At 39.1% G+C, this 17,815-nt stretch overlaps 1 protein-coding gene across 4 annotated transcripts in view; it reads right to left on the reverse strand.

The window, feature by feature from the left end:
* Positions 1-1,343, reverse strand: part of LOC149220354 (uncharacterized) — a 115,578-nt gene extending 114,235 nt beyond the window's left edge. The window contains exons 1-3 of one of the 4 annotated variants that reach the window (XM_089384765.1): positions 920-1,343; positions 701-795; positions 21-126 (exon numbers count right to left, since the gene is read on the reverse strand). In XM_089384765.1, coding sequence (XP_089240891.1) covers positions 21-126; positions 701-795; positions 920-1,174 — 456 coding nt within the window. In that variant the 5' untranslated portion in view covers positions 1,175-1,343. The remainder of the gene's footprint in view (positions 1-20; positions 127-700; positions 796-919) is intronic. The other 3 variants (XM_089384766.1, XM_089384767.1, XM_089384768.1) reach the window with 3 other exon arrangements.
* Positions 1,344-17,815: the final 16,472 nt, after the last annotated feature.

Below are 17,815 nucleotides of genomic sequence, written 5' to 3' on the forward strand. Positions count from 1 at the left end.
GGGCAGAAAAAGTACAAAACCTGTATGGATGTAGTAATACCATCCAAACATTCGGTGGAGAAGAGCCTTAATCTCCCTAGAACTTCTGTGATAAAAACTTCATTCCTCTTAGTCACATTATGAAATCTGAAAATAAAACAGGAGGGCAAGTGCCATAAGCTGAGACACCGTATATTTCAGGAGCCCATTCCCTGTAAAAAGATGTCATGCAATACAGATTCCGAAGCAAAACTGTGCGTATATGTCATGACATTATGGCTATTCACCCGGTGGCATAAAATAGAAAAATGCCGCCACCTAGACATTACATAAAATCAAAGTTGGCAAATGCAAATATACCGGCATAATTGTCATTATGGATAAAAAAATTTACAAAGATTGAATTGCAGCAGAAGTGAACACATGTTTGTTTGTATGTTTCACTTTTAACGTCCTCTGCGATTTACCTGCTCTATACGACCTATTTTTCAACAGAACCTAGGGTTTTATTTAATGAGATTTTAGTCTAAAATTTGAACAAGACTGTCAGGTTTTTGATATTTTATTTGCATTGTTGAACATTTCAGTAATGCAATTTCAAGTGGGACAAGATATCTTGGAGAGAATTGCAAGTACAAATATTTGTGTAATTGTTTCCAATGGGTTTGTAAGCAGGGAGTCTAGGAGAAAGTGAGTTTCGTCCACAAAAACTTATACACACCTCATGACACCACGGAGTTGATACAATGAACCTTCCTGTGAAACCCAACTCCATTGTCCTCGAGTTAAAACTATCCCACTGGTCGGTTTTTCCTTCTGCACCCAAATCCAAAAAAGTGGGGGAAACGGGGAATGCTCAAACCTCCTATACAATATAAATAGAAACAGACATATTTTAAAATTGAGATTCAATAAAAATGGGAGAAATAAAAAATGGTGCCTGCATGGAGAGAAGGTGTTGAAGCTCCAGAGACAGCCATTGGGAGTTATGGTTGCTATATGTGCACTCTGCGGCTCTCGCACTGCGGTTCTCTATTGAAATGTCTGGAGGCTTTTTGGTTATGCAAGCTCTGCAGCTCCGATAGCTTTTCTTCAAAGTGTAAGTGGAGTAGAATTTTGAACTTTTTACAAGTTTCTTGAAGGGGTTATGCACAGGAACAACATGACAAGCATTCAAGCTTCGAGGAGCACTCATAATGTGTTATTTTCATCAATGAAAGCTCATTCAGTATGACGTGCCCAGTGAACTTTACAGGGAAGTGGTTTTGGAACCAAAAACAATTCACATCCAACACTTCGGAGAAACAAAAGCATCTTAGCCTAGCTTCCACCAACAAAATTAAATTTGCGGCTTTGTTAAGACTCTCCTGCCTAGAGCTAAAGCAGGAACGAGCTTTTACGATAGAAAGCCTCAAACCTTACATGACACGAAGCTAACGAAGCTTTCGTGGGTAAAGCTCATGTAAAAAGTTAAAAGATGCCAAGGAAATGAGTTTTTTAAACACAAACCTTTTTAAACTAGTGTATGTTTATTTTAATTTTGGATTTATTAAGGGTGGAGAGGGATTAAACATTTTGAGGTGTAATACTTTTTTTAGAGTGTAAAATTTGAGGAAAGGCTTGCACTTTGAGAGATTTGATCCCTCTTGACGCTTGATAGATCTCGGGTTAAGATGGATCCCCCAAATATACTCTCTCTTTCTCTCTCCTTCTCTCTCTTGAGTTCTCTCTCTCCCTTGTGAAAATTTCAACTTCTATTGCAACAACTGAAAATTATTCTCCTAATTGTTAATTAATTTAACAATTTATTTGCTCATACAAACAACGAATAATTATGTACTGCAATTTTCACCAAATTAAATTGTGCAGAAGATAAACTGGAAACTGAGAAATATTCTAGAACACACACATCAAAATCAACACAATTGTTTTTGGACAAATGTCCCCGGAAAAACCCCAAGTTGGGAAAACTGGTGTGGCAACTGAGGGTTTTATTATTATGTAGCAGTGAAAAACTTTGAGTACAATAATCTAGATGCTGAATATTGGCTATCCTGCAAAGAAAATACTAGCAAAAATAACTAGAGGGAAATTACCCTCAATCTGGACAATTTTGGCACTAGACTGCCTTTGAAAAGCAAGTCGTCCAATTGGGCTTGCGGAAACTCTGCGTCAATTTGATGCTACCTGCTACAACAATTCCCTGAACTGACTGCTAATCTAGCCATCCTGCTTGGTGTTGGCTGGGAAAACGTCTCTCTGACACTCTGGAACCTCTACCCGACCTCTAGAACTAAAAACGTCTTCCTTCCCGACAAATCAAACTGCCTTCTTCAAGCTCTGCATTGCCTCTATGTAACCTCCTGAAGAAATCTCCCTGCCCCTCACTGTCTCTGCTTCGATCTCTGGCTCTTTGACAACTATTGTTGCTCTCTAGAAATCAATCAGTCAAGGAAATCGAACTATTGAAGTGTGTTCTCCAAGTGCCCATCGACTTCTTCTTATAATCCTTTGTTGGAGCACCAAAGGCCGGGATTAAAACTTAATCAAGGGCTAGGATCATCTTGAAGTCGATCTGTGTGAGTTTCTAGACTATTCTCACCTTAACTTAATTAATTCTGATTAATTAACCAATTTTCCTAAGTTTAGACTTAGGAAACGTTAAAAAAATAGGTTAATAATCTAATTAAGTCATCTCTAGGTGGAATTTATAGAAATGATTTATGAGTTTTGGAGATCTCACACATTCTAGTCTCTCCACCAAATTTCGTGGCTAGAACACATTTGATGCTACGAAAACTAACACTCCCTCTTAGCGAGGATTGTGTTCTAGTGTTGCACACCCTGTCACAACACTTTGTCTCTGTGTCATCTCCTATCACGTAGCTGATGTTTGGCTGCTATTGCCCACCAACTACTACGCAACTCTGATGTTGCATATGTTTTGTTGATGACACTGCCATATTGTTGCCTGCACTGCAACTCGCTCTCATTTGTTGTTGTTGCAACTGCAACTACCGCAATTGAGAAGCATTCAAAATATTGAATCATCTTTGTTCAGTATGATGCATTTGTCTCCTAAGTCCTAACTACTACTAGCCTTTGCACTATCACTGAAGAATTTGTATTATTACTAACTCTGCACTGAGCCACCTACTCTACTGTCAATACTCCACTGTGCTCCTCAGTATTTGACTGCTACTAGTCTGCAACTGTCACTCTGGTACTAACTACATCAACTACCACTGATCCATCATGCTACTGAATATTGTGGGCCCCTTGTAGCTAGGTAATGATCCATGAGGTGGACTCCTCAAGGACCCAGCCCAATCTCTAATCTACTCATGCTCATGTTGTTATTGTTTTGCTTATGCGTCCACACTGCTACTGCAACTACTACAATAATGAGTTTGATCTCCCCAGATCCTAAAGCGCTAACTTTCATAGGGCTACTCCCTTTGAAACTAGACTCCCTCTAAGTCTCGATCTCCCTATGGGAAATCTCTGTGCTCCCTCCTGACAACTCACACTGTCCTCCTGCACTAGAAACTAGACTGCGAAGTTTTGCACTAGGAATCTTTTGGCTGGAACTACACTTGCATACTGCAATTGGGAAATTCACACTACCTATGTTACTGCGTCTAGCTCTGTAACTGTCTCACGTGTACTAACTACAACTAGATTTGCAGTTGTCATCTGAATGACTGGTTGTGTTTGCTAACATTTAATATACTACTATGATATTGTGGGCCCTTGTAGCAAAGGTGATGGTCACATTGTAACAACTGGAAACTGATATGTTTGATCTCCTTGTTGCTTTTGCACTAGACCTTGCCCATCTGACACACTAGAGTCTCATACTCTTCCTTGTCCTAGATTTGGTGCCTCTCTATTTCCTTTTGAGCTTAGTCCTCGATTGGTACCCTTCTTTGCTTTGTTACTCGTACTGGATAACTCATACTTCCTCCAGCAGCTGGAAGTCGATCTGCTACCTAGATCTTCATTTTGGCTAACTCGCACAACCTCCTCTAGAAATCACGTACAACCATCTTTGTAAAGCTATAAAATCTATGAAACTTAAAAATTGGGATGAAAATCTCCCTCTTTCACCTGCTCAATTGTTGAATCTGCTATTCGCACTCCCTTCTAGTGTGGAAAGATATGCTCACAGCTACTGCCAATCTGCAACTGGAAAATTAGGTCTCTAAAACTCGAAACCCCCTGAGAGAAATTTTCCCTCGATGTACGCTTTTCTCTTTCCACCCAACTTTGGTTTTGTTGCTGCAAAACTCTTTGCGTCCAACCATAGAATCTACTCAGCAAAAATTTGAGTTGTTGCTGCTCCCTCTGCCTGCTGGAATTACTCAATCTAGAAATTCAAATTTTTCTGCCACTATGCACTGAAAAACCAAACTTCCCCTAAGAAACTCAGTCTACCTGGCTAGGAACTGCGCAACACCATAAAATTTCAGCCTATTGCTCCCTCTAAACAATGAAATTCCCTTCTCTACTTCTGAGCTTCCTCGTTGATCACTCACGCTTTGATACCATGTGAAAATTTCAACTTCTATTGTAGCAACTAAAAATTATTCTCCTTATTGTTAATTAATTTAACAATTTATTTGCCCTCACAAACAACAAATAATTTTCTACTGCAAATTTCACCAAATTAAATTATGCAGAAGATAAACTGGAAACTGAGAAATATTCTAGCACACACGCATCAAAATTAACACAGTTATTTTTGGACAATTGTCCCCGAAAATACCCAACTTAGGAAAAATGGTGCAACAACTGAGGGTTTTATTATTATGCAGCAGCGAGAAATTTTGAGTACAATAATCTGGATGTCGAATATTGGCTATCCTTCAGAGTGTTGAAAATGCGGCAAGAAGTTTCTAATGTATTTTTTCCTTAATTAAATTAGGAGAAATTCGAATTTCAATTCCAGTAAAATACTTGGAGGAATTTAATTGAATTGATATGGCTTTTATCGCTCAGTTAAATCAATTAATTTGAGTTGGATACACTTGAGTTATGTTTAGTTATGATTGATTGCTAATTTCTAGCAATCTATTTAAGTTAATTTGAGTTATTGTGAATTTAACTAGTTCTAACTGATAGAGAATTAGTGGAGGGTCCAACAATGTGGTGTGTACCTCAGTGATCAACCAGTTAACTCATCAATTAGCCCAAAATAATTGATGCATGCAGATAATTTGAGTTACCCAGTTGATATTGAAGGTCAAGGGCAGTGTACTATCAGTTGTAGACAATTCTAAATTGTACAGCTCATGCATGCAGTCAAAGAAAGACCTAATGGAGTTGCACAATTCAAATTGGTGAATTTCCTAATTAATATGGGCATAATTCCCAAGGAAACGATGCAAAGAAATAGGAGCTTGGCAAGTAGGAGCATTGGCTAAGTATTTCCCAAGGTCAGTCTGTGAAGCAAAGATACATTATACTAGTGCAAAGGTTGTTGAGGCTTGAGCAAGCATTTTATTTCTTCTATATTTTTCTGATAATGCAATACAAATAGTAAGGGGTTTTGAGCAGTTGCTTTCCCCTAGATAAATCTCTAAGCATATGTGATTGAATCTTGTCTCATGCTTATGTTGTGACTTCTCAATCGATTAAATTGCTTTCCGCTAATGAGTAGAGTAGATTCAAGTCTTCTGTTTTAGTAAATTACATTATTAGTTTTGAATATACAAGGAATTTCTACATGGTATCAAAGCAGGAATCACAATAGGAGAGAAGAATTCGAAGTTGTCTTTGTAGGTGAATCAAATTTGCAGGATCATTCTTCAGAGATAATAGGATGTCTTTCTATGGACTGAGGCTCGAGTATTCCCTTGAGGGTAGTTCAAATTATATTGCTTGGAAGGACAGGATGGAGACAATGTTAGAAGATAATGGGTTGAAGGAATTCATAGATAATGATATTCCGAAGCCTTCAACATCTGATGCTGAATATCTAGAAGAATGGAAGAAGTGTGTAGCAAAGACAAGGAGGATCATACTGGAGGGAGTTCGAGATCATATTGTCTCGAATCTCCACGGGAAAGAGACTCCATATGCAATGTGGCAAGCCTTGACAGACTTGTTTCAAAACAACAGTGACCACAGGAAGCTAGCATTGAAGGACAAGCTTCAAAAGGTCGAGATGGAAAAGGGCAACACAATACCACAGTACTTGAGCAGATTTGCCCAATGTCAAGATGAAATTGGGAGTGTTGGTATTACAGTTGTAGAAGATGATCTGATAATTTTAGCACTTCTAGGCCTGCCCAAGAGCTGGCACAACTACCAGGATTCAGTAAATGGGAGGAAGAAGCTACCAAATTGGGAGTGATTGTGGTCCAACTTCATGCAAGAAGAAATAAGGCAAAACACCATAGACATACCTCATCCAAGCATGATGAGGAGGAGAATTGTGCCTTGGCTAGAAAAGCAAAGAAAGGGAAAGGGAAGAAATCCCAATCCAAAGCAAAATTTGGTCAGGCAGGCAAGAAGAAATACTTGTCGAAATTCAAGTGCTTTCATTGTCATGAATTCGGGCACTATGCAACAAAGTGTCCACATAAGAAAGCAAGCAAGAAAACCGTAGGAGGAGCAGTAGATGAAGCCTTGGCTTCATAGTTCGAACTTGATTTTACCCTCATTGCATACATGACAAGCACAGTGATGTGTAGTGTGTGGTACCTCGACAGCGGTGATTCATTTCACATGACGGGAAACAAAGATTTTTCAGTGACTTGGAGGAGAAGGATCTCCAAATGCACATCAAGATGGGAGATGATGGAAGGTATAGCGCGACCAACATTGGTACAATTACTTTTCAAAGGGAGTCTGGCTCCCCTCTCAGGCTCAAGGATGTGATGTATGTACTGGGTCTGAAGAAGAATCTAGTTTTCGTCGCGGTGTTGGAGGATCGTGGCTATAATGTGATATTCAGCAAAAGAAAGGCCTTATTGAGACACATAGCCATGGGACAAGTGAAGCAGATCGAGGCTCGAGTGAAGAACCTCTAGAAATTAGATGTGGAATATTGTGCAACATTGAGCACAAAAGTAGAGAAGGTGCAGAGCCGAGATGTCGATGAATTATATCATAAAAGACTTGGCCATTTGCATCATGGCACTTTGAAGATCATGAAGCAGATTTCTACAGCCCTTCCCAGTTGAGCATTGGAGAAATGAGATACATGCAAAGGGTGTACATTGGGAAGTACACAAAATCCACCTTCAATGATCGCAATAGCAGGGTGCATGCAATCCTTGAAAGGATCCACTCTGATGTATGTGAACCTTTCTTGACAGCCTCCATTGCTAAGCACAATTATTACGTTATATTTGTAGATGATTTCTCATGGATGTGCTGGATCTACTTCACGCAAAAGAAAGACCAGAAATTCTCCAAATTTTTTGAGTTTAAAGCACTTGTTGAGAAAGAGACTGGCAGGAAAGTGAAGGCTCTTAGGAGCGACAACAATGGAGAATATGTGTCGAATGAGTTCAAGAACTTCTGTGCAAAAGAAGGCATTCGATAGGAGTTAACAACACCTCATAACCCACAACAAAATGGGGTGGCTGAGAGGAAGAACATAAGTATTGTGGGAGTTATACGAGCCATGTTGCACAACCAGAGCCTATTGTTGCACTTGTGGGTTGAAGAATGGAACACAATTGTTTATTTGCAGAACAAGAGTCCTCACAGGACTCTTGGCATGAGTACACCAGAGGAAGATTTTTTAGGGAAGAAACCAAATGTGTCACACTTCAAGATCTTTGGATCATCAGTTTACTATCATGTTTCCAAGGATGTAAGGAAAAAGCTAGAGCCTATAGTTGAGTTGGGCATATTTGTGGGGTACACTAAAACGCCTCACAACTATCTTGTGTACTTTCCATCTCTTAGGATGATAATTGTTAGGAGAGATGTGAAGTTTGATGAAGAGAAGGAAATGATGTGTTCTCTTGAGAGGGAGCTTCAGTTGCAACCTGATTGGGAGCCTTTGGCTCCAAAGGAAGAACCTCAGGAAGTTGTGGAGCAGCGACAAGCAGAGGAACATAGAGTGGAAACACCCACTCAAGCAAAGACATCCAAAGATGGAAGGAAGCGGATCAAGGAAGCTGACAGATTATTGTAGGATGCTAGAGAGAATGTGGGAGCACCCACATCACAACGTAAGCAGAGAAGGTCACTGGATCAGTACACTGGCTACATGGATCTGATGAGTGAGCTTGTAGAGACTGAGCCATCCTCATTCGAGGAAGCCCTACAACAACCAGTATGGGTTGATGTCATGGTAGAGGAATATGATTCCATTATAAAATAAAAAATAAAAAAATTGGGAAGTAGTCCCAAGACCAAAGGACAAGTTAATGGTAAGTTCCAGTTGAATCTACAAGGTGAAGCAAGCAGCAGATGGAAGCATCGAGAAACACAAGGCCAGATTTGTGGCCAAGGGGTTCTCTCAGGTGGAGGGAATTGACTATGAGGAGACCTTTGCTCCAGTAGCAAGGTACTCTTCAATTAGATCAATTCTAACACTTGCAGCGCAGATGGGATGGAAGATCCATTAGATGGATGTGAAGACAACATTCCTCAATGGAGTGATTGAGGAGGAGGTGTACATTGAACATCTGAAAGGATTTGAGACCTTCAATAGAGAGTCGCATGTGTGCAAACTCAAGTGAGAGTTGTATGGATTGAAACAAGCACCCTGTGCTTGGTAGACTAGGATCGACAACTATCTCATCGGGTTGGGCTTCACCAAAAGTGAAGCAAATGCAAACCTTTACCATATTGTTGTTGAAGGTAAATTATTGATTATAGTATTATATGTCGAAGATTTAATTTTAATCAGTGATGAGAAGTTGATCAAGTCTTGCAAAGAGGATTTTGCAAGAGAACTCGAGATGAAGGACTTGGGGCTCATGCATTATTTCCTCGGTATGGCGGAACGACAAGGAGATTGGGAATTGTTTGTCTCTCAGGGCAAGTATTCCAACGAGATACTAAAGAAGTTCCACATGGAGAGAAGCAAACCCATGGAGACTCCTTTACTAGGGAATTGGAGGAACGGATATGCTACTTCAGGTGAAGTAGTCGAGGCTACCATTTACAGGCAGCTTGTGGGTTCACTCATGTATTTGGTGAACACACAACCAGACATGTGTTATGCAGTTAGCCAACTTAGTCAAGCCATGGTTAAGCCAACCAATCTGTATTGGAAGGCAGCAAAGCATGTGTTGAGATACTTCAGAGGCACTACTCAATTTGGTCTTTGGTACAAACAAATAGAGGGAGTGAAGTTGCAAGGCTTCACATATGCAGATTGGGCGGGAAGTCCATCAGACAGGAAGAGCACATCAGGAGGAATTTTCAATTTTTGGTCAACAATAGTTTCTTGGTACAGTAGGAAGCAGAGATCTGTGGCACTCAGCTCAGTAGAATCAGAGTACATGGCTGCAAGTCAGGCACCATGCAAAACTATCTAGATGAGAAAGATTCTTATTGTGTTATTTGATCAAAGGATGGATCCTACAATGGTTTATCGTGACAATCAAAGTTGTATCGAACTCTCTGAGAATCTAGTATTTCATCATCAATCTAAGCATATCGACATCCGGTACCACCATCTATGAGATTGTGTGTAGAGGCGGATTATGTTGTTGCAATACATTCCGATAGAGGAACAAGATGCTAATATTTTGACAAAGGTCTTGTCAAGAGGCAAATTCGAGTGCCATAGAGACAGGAAATTCGAGTTCCATGGAGGAGGAATGTGTTATTGCCAAGATTGCCCCTTTTCATCACTGGAAGTTTAGGGAGGCCATAGAAATTGAAAAAAGGCCGAGCAATCTCAATAGGGATGACGGCTGGAAAATTAGCAGCTGTTGGATCCCTGCCCTTTCATCTTAACCCCCGCCCCGTCCCCGTCCCCGCCCCTTGTGTTGTCCTTTTAGTGAGATCGTCTCTGTTTTTTCCTCCTCGTCTTCTAGATCGTTTGTTTTTCCTTTTTATTCCTTCTCTGCTCTTCGATTTCTCGTCAATTTTTAGTAATTTAATTTAATTTTTCTAATTCTCTTCTAGATTAAAAATAAGAACATAATGGTTCGGTTTGAATAAGTAATAAAAATCTTTTTAATTAACATAATAAAATCTTTTCACCAAAACATAAATGTAGGTAGTTCAAAGGATGGGAACTAATTTATCCCGTTACATATAATTAAATTAAGTTAATTTTGAACCAACTAACTAGAAACAACTATATAATTTTTCAATAACTTGAATCTATTTTCCTAGTGATTCTAAATTGTTACATTTTCTATTATTTAACTAACTAAATTAGTTATTCTTCTAATAAACTATTATTTAATTTTATTATTTCACATATTATTAATATTTACGCCTTTAAATATAATAAAGTTAATTATAAATATTAACTTAATTAGTAATATTATCACATTAGTAACTAATATATTCTTTCTCCTAGGGGTTGTAATTAGGAGAAATGGTTACATCAATTAACGAACTAAATTAGTTATTCTTTTAATAAACCTTTATTAATTTTTATATTCTATTATAACTTTTTTAGTAATTAAATACAATAAATTACTATTAGTCAATTATGGTAATAAATATAACATATCTAACTTATGAATTAACAAAACTATTTTTCCCTATCCCTATCCCTTGGTCCAGTCCAGTCAAATATAGTCGTTTCCTAGTCTATTATAGTTGTTTCCTAGTCAAATATAGCCATTGGATGATCTTCTCTCTATATTTAACATGCAACCATGATTTGGTTCTTCAACTTGTCGTGATGATGAACCACACTTGTTGGTTCGGAATGCATCAACAAATGATTGATGATGTGATTTACGCCGAAACCCCTATCATATTCTTGTTATGGATCACAACCTAAATTCAACAATTCCCTTTATTGCTGAGAGGGAGCATTGAAAATGTAGCAAGAAATTCCTAATTTAATTTTGGCTTAATTAAATTAGGAGAAATTCGAATTTCAATTTTAGTAAAATACTTGGAGGAATTTAACTGAAGTGATATGACACTTATCACTCAGTTAATTTGAGTTGGAGACACTTGAGTTATGTGTAGTTGTGATTGATTGCTAATTTCTAGCAATCTATTTAAGTTAAATTGAGTTATTGTGAGTTTAACTAGTTCTAACTGATATAGAACTATTGCAGGGTCCCGTAGTTGGTGTGTACCTCAGTGGTCAACCATTTAACTCATCAATCAACCCAAAATAATTGATGCATGCACATAACTCAAGTTACCCAGTTAAGATTGGAGTTCAAAGAAAGGCCTATGGAAATACAATTCAAATTGGTGAATTTAATAATTAATAGGGGCATAATTCCCAAAGAAAAAGCGCAAGGAAATAGGAGCTTGGCAGACAGGGAAATTGACTAACCAGTTTGTGAAGCAAAGAGATAGATTATACTAGTGTATAGGTTGCTCCAGCTTGAGAAAACATTGTATTTCTTCTCTATTTTATGATTAATGCAATGCAGATAGTGAGGGGTTTTGAGCAGTTGATTTCCCCTAGATAAATCTTTGAGCATATGTGATTGAATCTTGTCTCATGTTTATGTTGTGACTTCTCGATCGATAAAATTGCATTTCGTTGATGAGTAGAGTAGATTCAAGTCTTATGTTTTAGTAAATTACATTAGCAATTTTGAATATATAAGGAATTTCTACACAAAGAAAATACTGCCAAAAATAACTAGAGGGAAATTACCCACTCCGAGCAATTTCGCCATTGGGCTACCTCTAAAAAGAAAGCCATCCAACTGGGCTTGTGCAAGCTCTACATCAATCTGATGCTACCTACCACAATTGTTGCCCGAATTGACTACTAATCTAGTCATCCTGCATGATGTTGGATGGGAAAACGTCTCTTTGACACATTGAAACCTTTGCCCAGCATCTGGAACTAAAAACACCTTCCTTCCTAGCAAATCGAACTGCCTACTTAAGGCTTTGCGCTGCCTCTATGCAACCTCCTGTAAAATGTTGAAAATAACAACAAGAAATGTTAAAAATAGAATCCATAAATTCCAGTTTAGTTTGTCCTTGAATTAAAATTGTACTTATTTTCTCATGGAAACTTGTAATAGATAACTAAGTTAGGTTGACTTATTTAACTTAGGAATTTCAAGTTGGAAGCCTTTTGGAACTCATGTATATGTTCTCCCTAAGTTTTAGGGGTCCATAATGAGTTTATTTATGAGTTGTAATCAGAAAACTCAGGTTACTGAGTTATGGTTAGTTAAATTAGTTTTAATTGTTTGTGAAACTAATAGAGGATTAACAGTCAGTTGGTGCATTGGTGCATCCAACAAGTGTTACTACAGTTAACTGAAGATTCCCTCATCAGAAACCCGTGCATGTCAGTTTAGAGAAAGACCCAATTTAGACTAGAGTGCAGGGACAATGTACTATCAGTTGTATGATTTACTGAATTGTAAATATCATGCATGCAATCAGAGAATGACCTAATTTTGGATTGTGCAGTTATGGATGAGGAATTTTCCTTTAAATACGGGCTAATTCTCTCAAGAATTGTGCAAATAATTAGAAGCTTGGAGGCTTGGAAATTTGGCTAAGTATTGGCTAAAGGAAGTCATTAGGCGGAGGATAGGTAATACTTGTGCAAGTTAAGCTCAAGGTTGAACATAACATATTGTATTCATCCAAATTCTTTGACCAAGGGTGCAAGGAATTAGGGGCTTGGAGAGTAGTAGAAGAGGCTAGATATTGGCATGAGCTTGCTTGTGAGAAAGGAGATTGATCATACTAAGTGTTGGGATTGTTCTTGTGAGAACAAGCATTGTATTATAATCTTGGATTTCTGATTTAATGCAATACAAATAGTGGGGGTTTTCAGCTGAGGCTTTCCCAGGATACATATTGTGTTATGTGCCATTGATTTATCTTCTTCTTGTGCATATTGTTTCCATTCGATCTATTGGCTTCCACTGGTTGAAAGTAGAAGTAGATTATTGTCCTGTGCTTTAGTAAATTGCATGAGCTTGTGAATCTATAGAAATTTTTTACATGGTATTAGAGCTAGATTTGTAGAAATTTTCTACATGGTATCAGAGCTAGATTTGTAGAAATATATACATGGTATCGGAGTTGAAGACCATATAGAAGAGAATAATTTGAATTTTTCCTTGCAGATTGATGGATATCTAGTTCAGGGGAGATCCAGAAGACCTTATGTGCAAACTTCTTAATGGAGCTAGAAGGCTGCTAGTAGGCAGATTCAGAGTAGGATTTTTTTTGGGCCACAAGTTTGCAGAGCATATTTGAAATTTACTGTGCAAAATTTTTAGAAACAAATAGAAAATCTAGATTCCTTGCGAAAAAATACCCAAAAAAAATAGGTTGAATCGGAGTTCGGATGAAGGAGATAACGTTGATTTAAAATCAGCTCTTTTTCCAGAAAATTTCATGACGGCAGGACAGATGAAACAGATTGGTGTGCTAGCCAAGAACCTGTATGCACTTGAGGTACAATATGCATGCAAAGCCTTGAGGAGAAAGACAAAGGTTAGAGACTTGGTGGTTGAGAGGGAGAGTAAATTACCTCTCAACATGCAGGCCCAGAAGAAGCCTCATAAGCAGCTTTAGGAAGTTGTGGAGTAGCCACAACTAGAGAAGATGAGAGGAGATCGAGTGGAGGCATCTACTCATGTAGAGACCTCCAGTAGGGGGAAATTTCGAGCAGGGAGGGGAAGAGGGATCACATGTAGCCATAACTCCAAGTGTGAGGTGGGGTGATGTGAAGTGATAGTCCCAAGAGGGATGAAATTTGGTAGGGTCCATTAAGAGGTTTTATCTCATGGATCATACCTTGCTATGGGAGCCCAAAGTACATAGTAGCGGGAGGAATCAATGGGATTGATGCAATCAGAGATCAGAGTGATAGAGGCTAGAGCAGTCAGATACTGAAGAGCGCAGAGAATGGTTGACAACAATGAAAAAAGGCAAAGTCAACAGAAGCGCAAAGTATTCAATCAATAGAGGCAATAACAGTCAGAGACTTTGATGACAGATGCATCATATTGATTCAGGTTGGATGTTTTTTATGTTTATGGAGTTGTTGTAGCAAAAACACTAGGGAGAAGTGTTGAATGCAGAACATTCAAGGGTTTGACATCAGGATCAAGTTGAATTCCTTTCTTGTTGAGAGGGAGTGTTGAAAATAACAACAAGAAATGTTAAAAGTAGAATCCAGAAATTCCAATTTATTTTGTCCTTGAATTAAATTGTGAATCAAAATTGTAATTATTTTCTCATAGCAACTTGTAATAGTTAACTAAGTTAAGTTGACTTAGTTAAATTAGGAATTTCGAGTTGAAAGCCTTTTGGAAGTCATGTATATGTTCTCCCTAAGTTTTAGGGGTCCATAATGAGTTTATTTATGAGTTGTGATTAGATAACTCAGGTTACTAAGTTATTGTCAGATAAGTTAGTTCTAATCATTTGTGGAACTAATAGAGGATTAACAATCAATTGATGCATTGGTGCATCCATAAGTGTTACTACAGTTAACTGAAGATTCCCTCACCAGAAACTCATGCATGTCAGTTAAGAGAAAGATCCAGTTAAGACTAGAGTGCAGGGATAGTGTACTATCACTTGTATGATTTACTAAATTGTAAATATCATGCATGCAATCAGAGAATGACCTAATTTTGGATTGCACAGTTATGGATGAGGAATTTCCCTTTAAATACAAGCTAATTCTCTCAGGAATTGTGCAAAGAATTAGAAGCTTGGAGGCTTGGAAATTTGGCTAAGTATTGGCCAGAGGAAGTCATCAAGCGGAGGATAGGTAATACTTGTGCATGTAAATTGGATGAGCTTGTGAATCTACAGGAAAATTCTATGTAAAAATCTTGGCCTCTCTGCAAATGTACTTGTTGGACCTGGAATTCTTCCTTCAACCTCACTTTCCCTGCCCCTCACTGCCTTTGCTTCGATCTTTGGCTCTCCAACAACTAATGCTCCTCTCTGGAAATCGATATGTTAAGGAAATCTAATTGCTGAAGTGTGTTCTCCAAGTGCCCATCAACTTCTTCTTATAATCCTCTGTTGAAGCACCAACGACCAAGATTAAAACTTAATCAAGGGCTAGGATCACCTTGAAGTCAATCTGTGTGATTTTCTAGACTATTCTCACCTTAACTTGATTAATTATGATTAATTAACTAATTTTCCTAAGTTTAGACTTAGGAAACATAAAAAATAGGTTAATAATCTAATTAATTCATCTTCAGGTGGAATTTCTAGAAATGATTTCTAGGTTTTTGAGATCTCATGCGTTCTAGCCTCTCCACCAAATTTCGTGGCTAGAACACATCCGATGCTACGAAAATTAACAATCCTTTCTCTCCCACCTCCCTATATTTGTCCACCCCGTCACTTTCTCTCTCTCTCTTCCCTCCAACTCGGTCACTAACTCTCTCCCTCTCTCCTTCACTTTCTCCCATCCATCATTGTATCTCCCTCTCTCCTTCACTCTTTCCCCTCCATTTTTGTGTCTCTCTTTCTCCTTCACTCTCTCCCCTCCATATTTGTGTCTCTCTCTCTCCTTCACTCTCTCCCCTCCATCTCTGTGTCTCCCTCTCTCCTTCACTCTCTCCCATCCATCATTGTATCTCCCTCTCTCCTTCACTCTCTCCCCTCCACCTTTGTGTGTCTCTCTCTCCCCTTCACTCTCTCCCCTCCATCTTTGTGTCTCCCTCTCTCTCTCTTCCCCTTCTCTCCCTATCTCTCTCCTATCCTCCTCTCCTCTATCCATCACTCCCTCTCCATATCTCCCTTGTCACTCCCTCTCTCTCTCCACCTCTATCTCTCTATGTATTTGTTTTTTCCTCCCTCCCTCTCCCCTCCAACTCCATCTCCCCCCACTCTCTCTCTTCCTTCATTTCTCTCCCAACTCCCTCTCTCTCTCTCTCTCTCTCTCTGCACTCCAGCTCTGTCACTATCTCCTTCTTCTCTCTCCCCCCCCCTGTTTCTTAAATTTGATCCTTGTTTAAAAAAGTATCTAAATTAAAAAAATCAATTGGTTGTAAAATATTAAACCTATATTTTTGGATCAATCAGGTCAAAGAAAATACAATAATGAAAAAAATAAAAAAAATCATGCACATCTTTACTTTATTATGTTAATCACTTTGCTTGCTCTATCTCTTGGATCCTTAATTAATATGGATCTAGTTGGTTCTTAATAACATTATTTATATTATATAAAATTCACTTCTTCTTTTTTTGTAAAGCTTGGTAGGACCTTTTGTTTTCTATTTATAAAAGACAAGTTTACACCATATAGATGAGATAGGTGGCCTCAACTTGCCCAGTGGGAAACCAAGTCTGTTTGCCACCTATCCTCATTATAAGCCATCCAAAAATAATATAGTTTAAGGCGATCTACCCAAGCTATATATACATCTATATCATGATAAGAGTCTGAGTTTTTGTCTATCATAAGCATACATTAAGAAAAGTAAATGCTATCCGCTAAAAACCAAAAAACATTCAAGAACCTGACTATTCCTTTTGATCCTCTAAGGCTGAGTCAATCGGGGCCGGGTCTTCAACTAAGTCTCCCGGTGCATCTACCAGCTTGATAATACAAGGGATATGCCTTTGAATACAATGTAGGTGAATGTCGTGCTTGCACAACTGGAACTGAATGGCCTGCAGGTCTTTCTTGTAGTTTGGCATGTCCTGGAGGGTCATTGCCATCCCCATTGATAACTGCTCCATTGCCTTCCCCATGAGGCTCTTCATGAGCCAATACAAGTATAGAGCCTGCTTAAATTGTGTGAGTCTTCCCTAGTGTTCCCTAGGTTTGGGATTACCTCACGCCAGGCCTCCATTTCCTCTTCTGAATTTGCCTCCTCTTTTATTTGTGCCTCCCAATCTTCTAAGATTTTTCAGATGCCTACATCCGTCCCTACCTTGTACGTTGTTGCCGCTTCATTGATAAGCCTTTCTACTAGATTTATTCCATGTCTCGGCTCCGAGGTGCCCAGGTCAGTTGCACGAGGCAACTCCCTTCCCCTTCTGCCACATCATCTTCCATGGGCTGGTATAGCCATTTCTCTTGTTGTGCGAACTTGATCACATACATTTTGAATTAGACCACAGATAGTAAGTTTTGGACTTTCCACAATGCTGTCGCTTCCCCTCTCCTATCATTTCTTGCCACACTTGTCTCTGCCCCGGTGACCCTCTGCCCAAGGCTGCAATGCCTCTCCTCTGCCAGGATTATCAGCGCCTCTCCCCTGCCAAGCAATAGCCTCTCCGCCTTTTTGGTGTTTGCCTCTCTCTGCTCTGCGCCTGGGGGTAGTGTTTTGGTGCCCAATTTGAATGAAACTTACGACACTAACTACCCACCCCTCAAACCAGATAGCCACTAAAAACATCCACTCCTCTTTGCCACTCCCAATTACCTCCCTTACACTTGCTTATCTTCCTCCTCTCCTTCCTCACTGGTTATTGAGTTGGCCAGCTTAATTGCGGGTGTTTCCTCATGGTCCTGTCCCTGATGGTCTCTCTCTTTTCCATTTACAGGTTCGACCCTAGTCCCCTTCCTTCCCAGCATGCCCAGGTCTCTCCCACCTATTTCCCTACACCCCTCTCTGGTCTTATCCCTCATTCCCCCTCCATGGAAACTCACAGACAACATTGCAATAGACGAGTAGAGCTAGATAACATACCCGATGCCACTTCGAAGTTGTCGTTGCAGGTCTCTGGGTTGATATTCCTCGTCATT

The sequence above is a fragment of the Pinus tabuliformis genome, chromosome Q, assembly GCF_031772625.1.
Source record: "Pinus tabuliformis cultivar Carrire ecotype Pingquan chromosome Q, CPIR1, whole genome shotgun sequence".
In the NCBI taxonomy this organism is placed as follows: Eukaryota; Viridiplantae; Streptophyta; class Pinopsida; order Pinales; family Pinaceae; genus Pinus; species Pinus tabuliformis.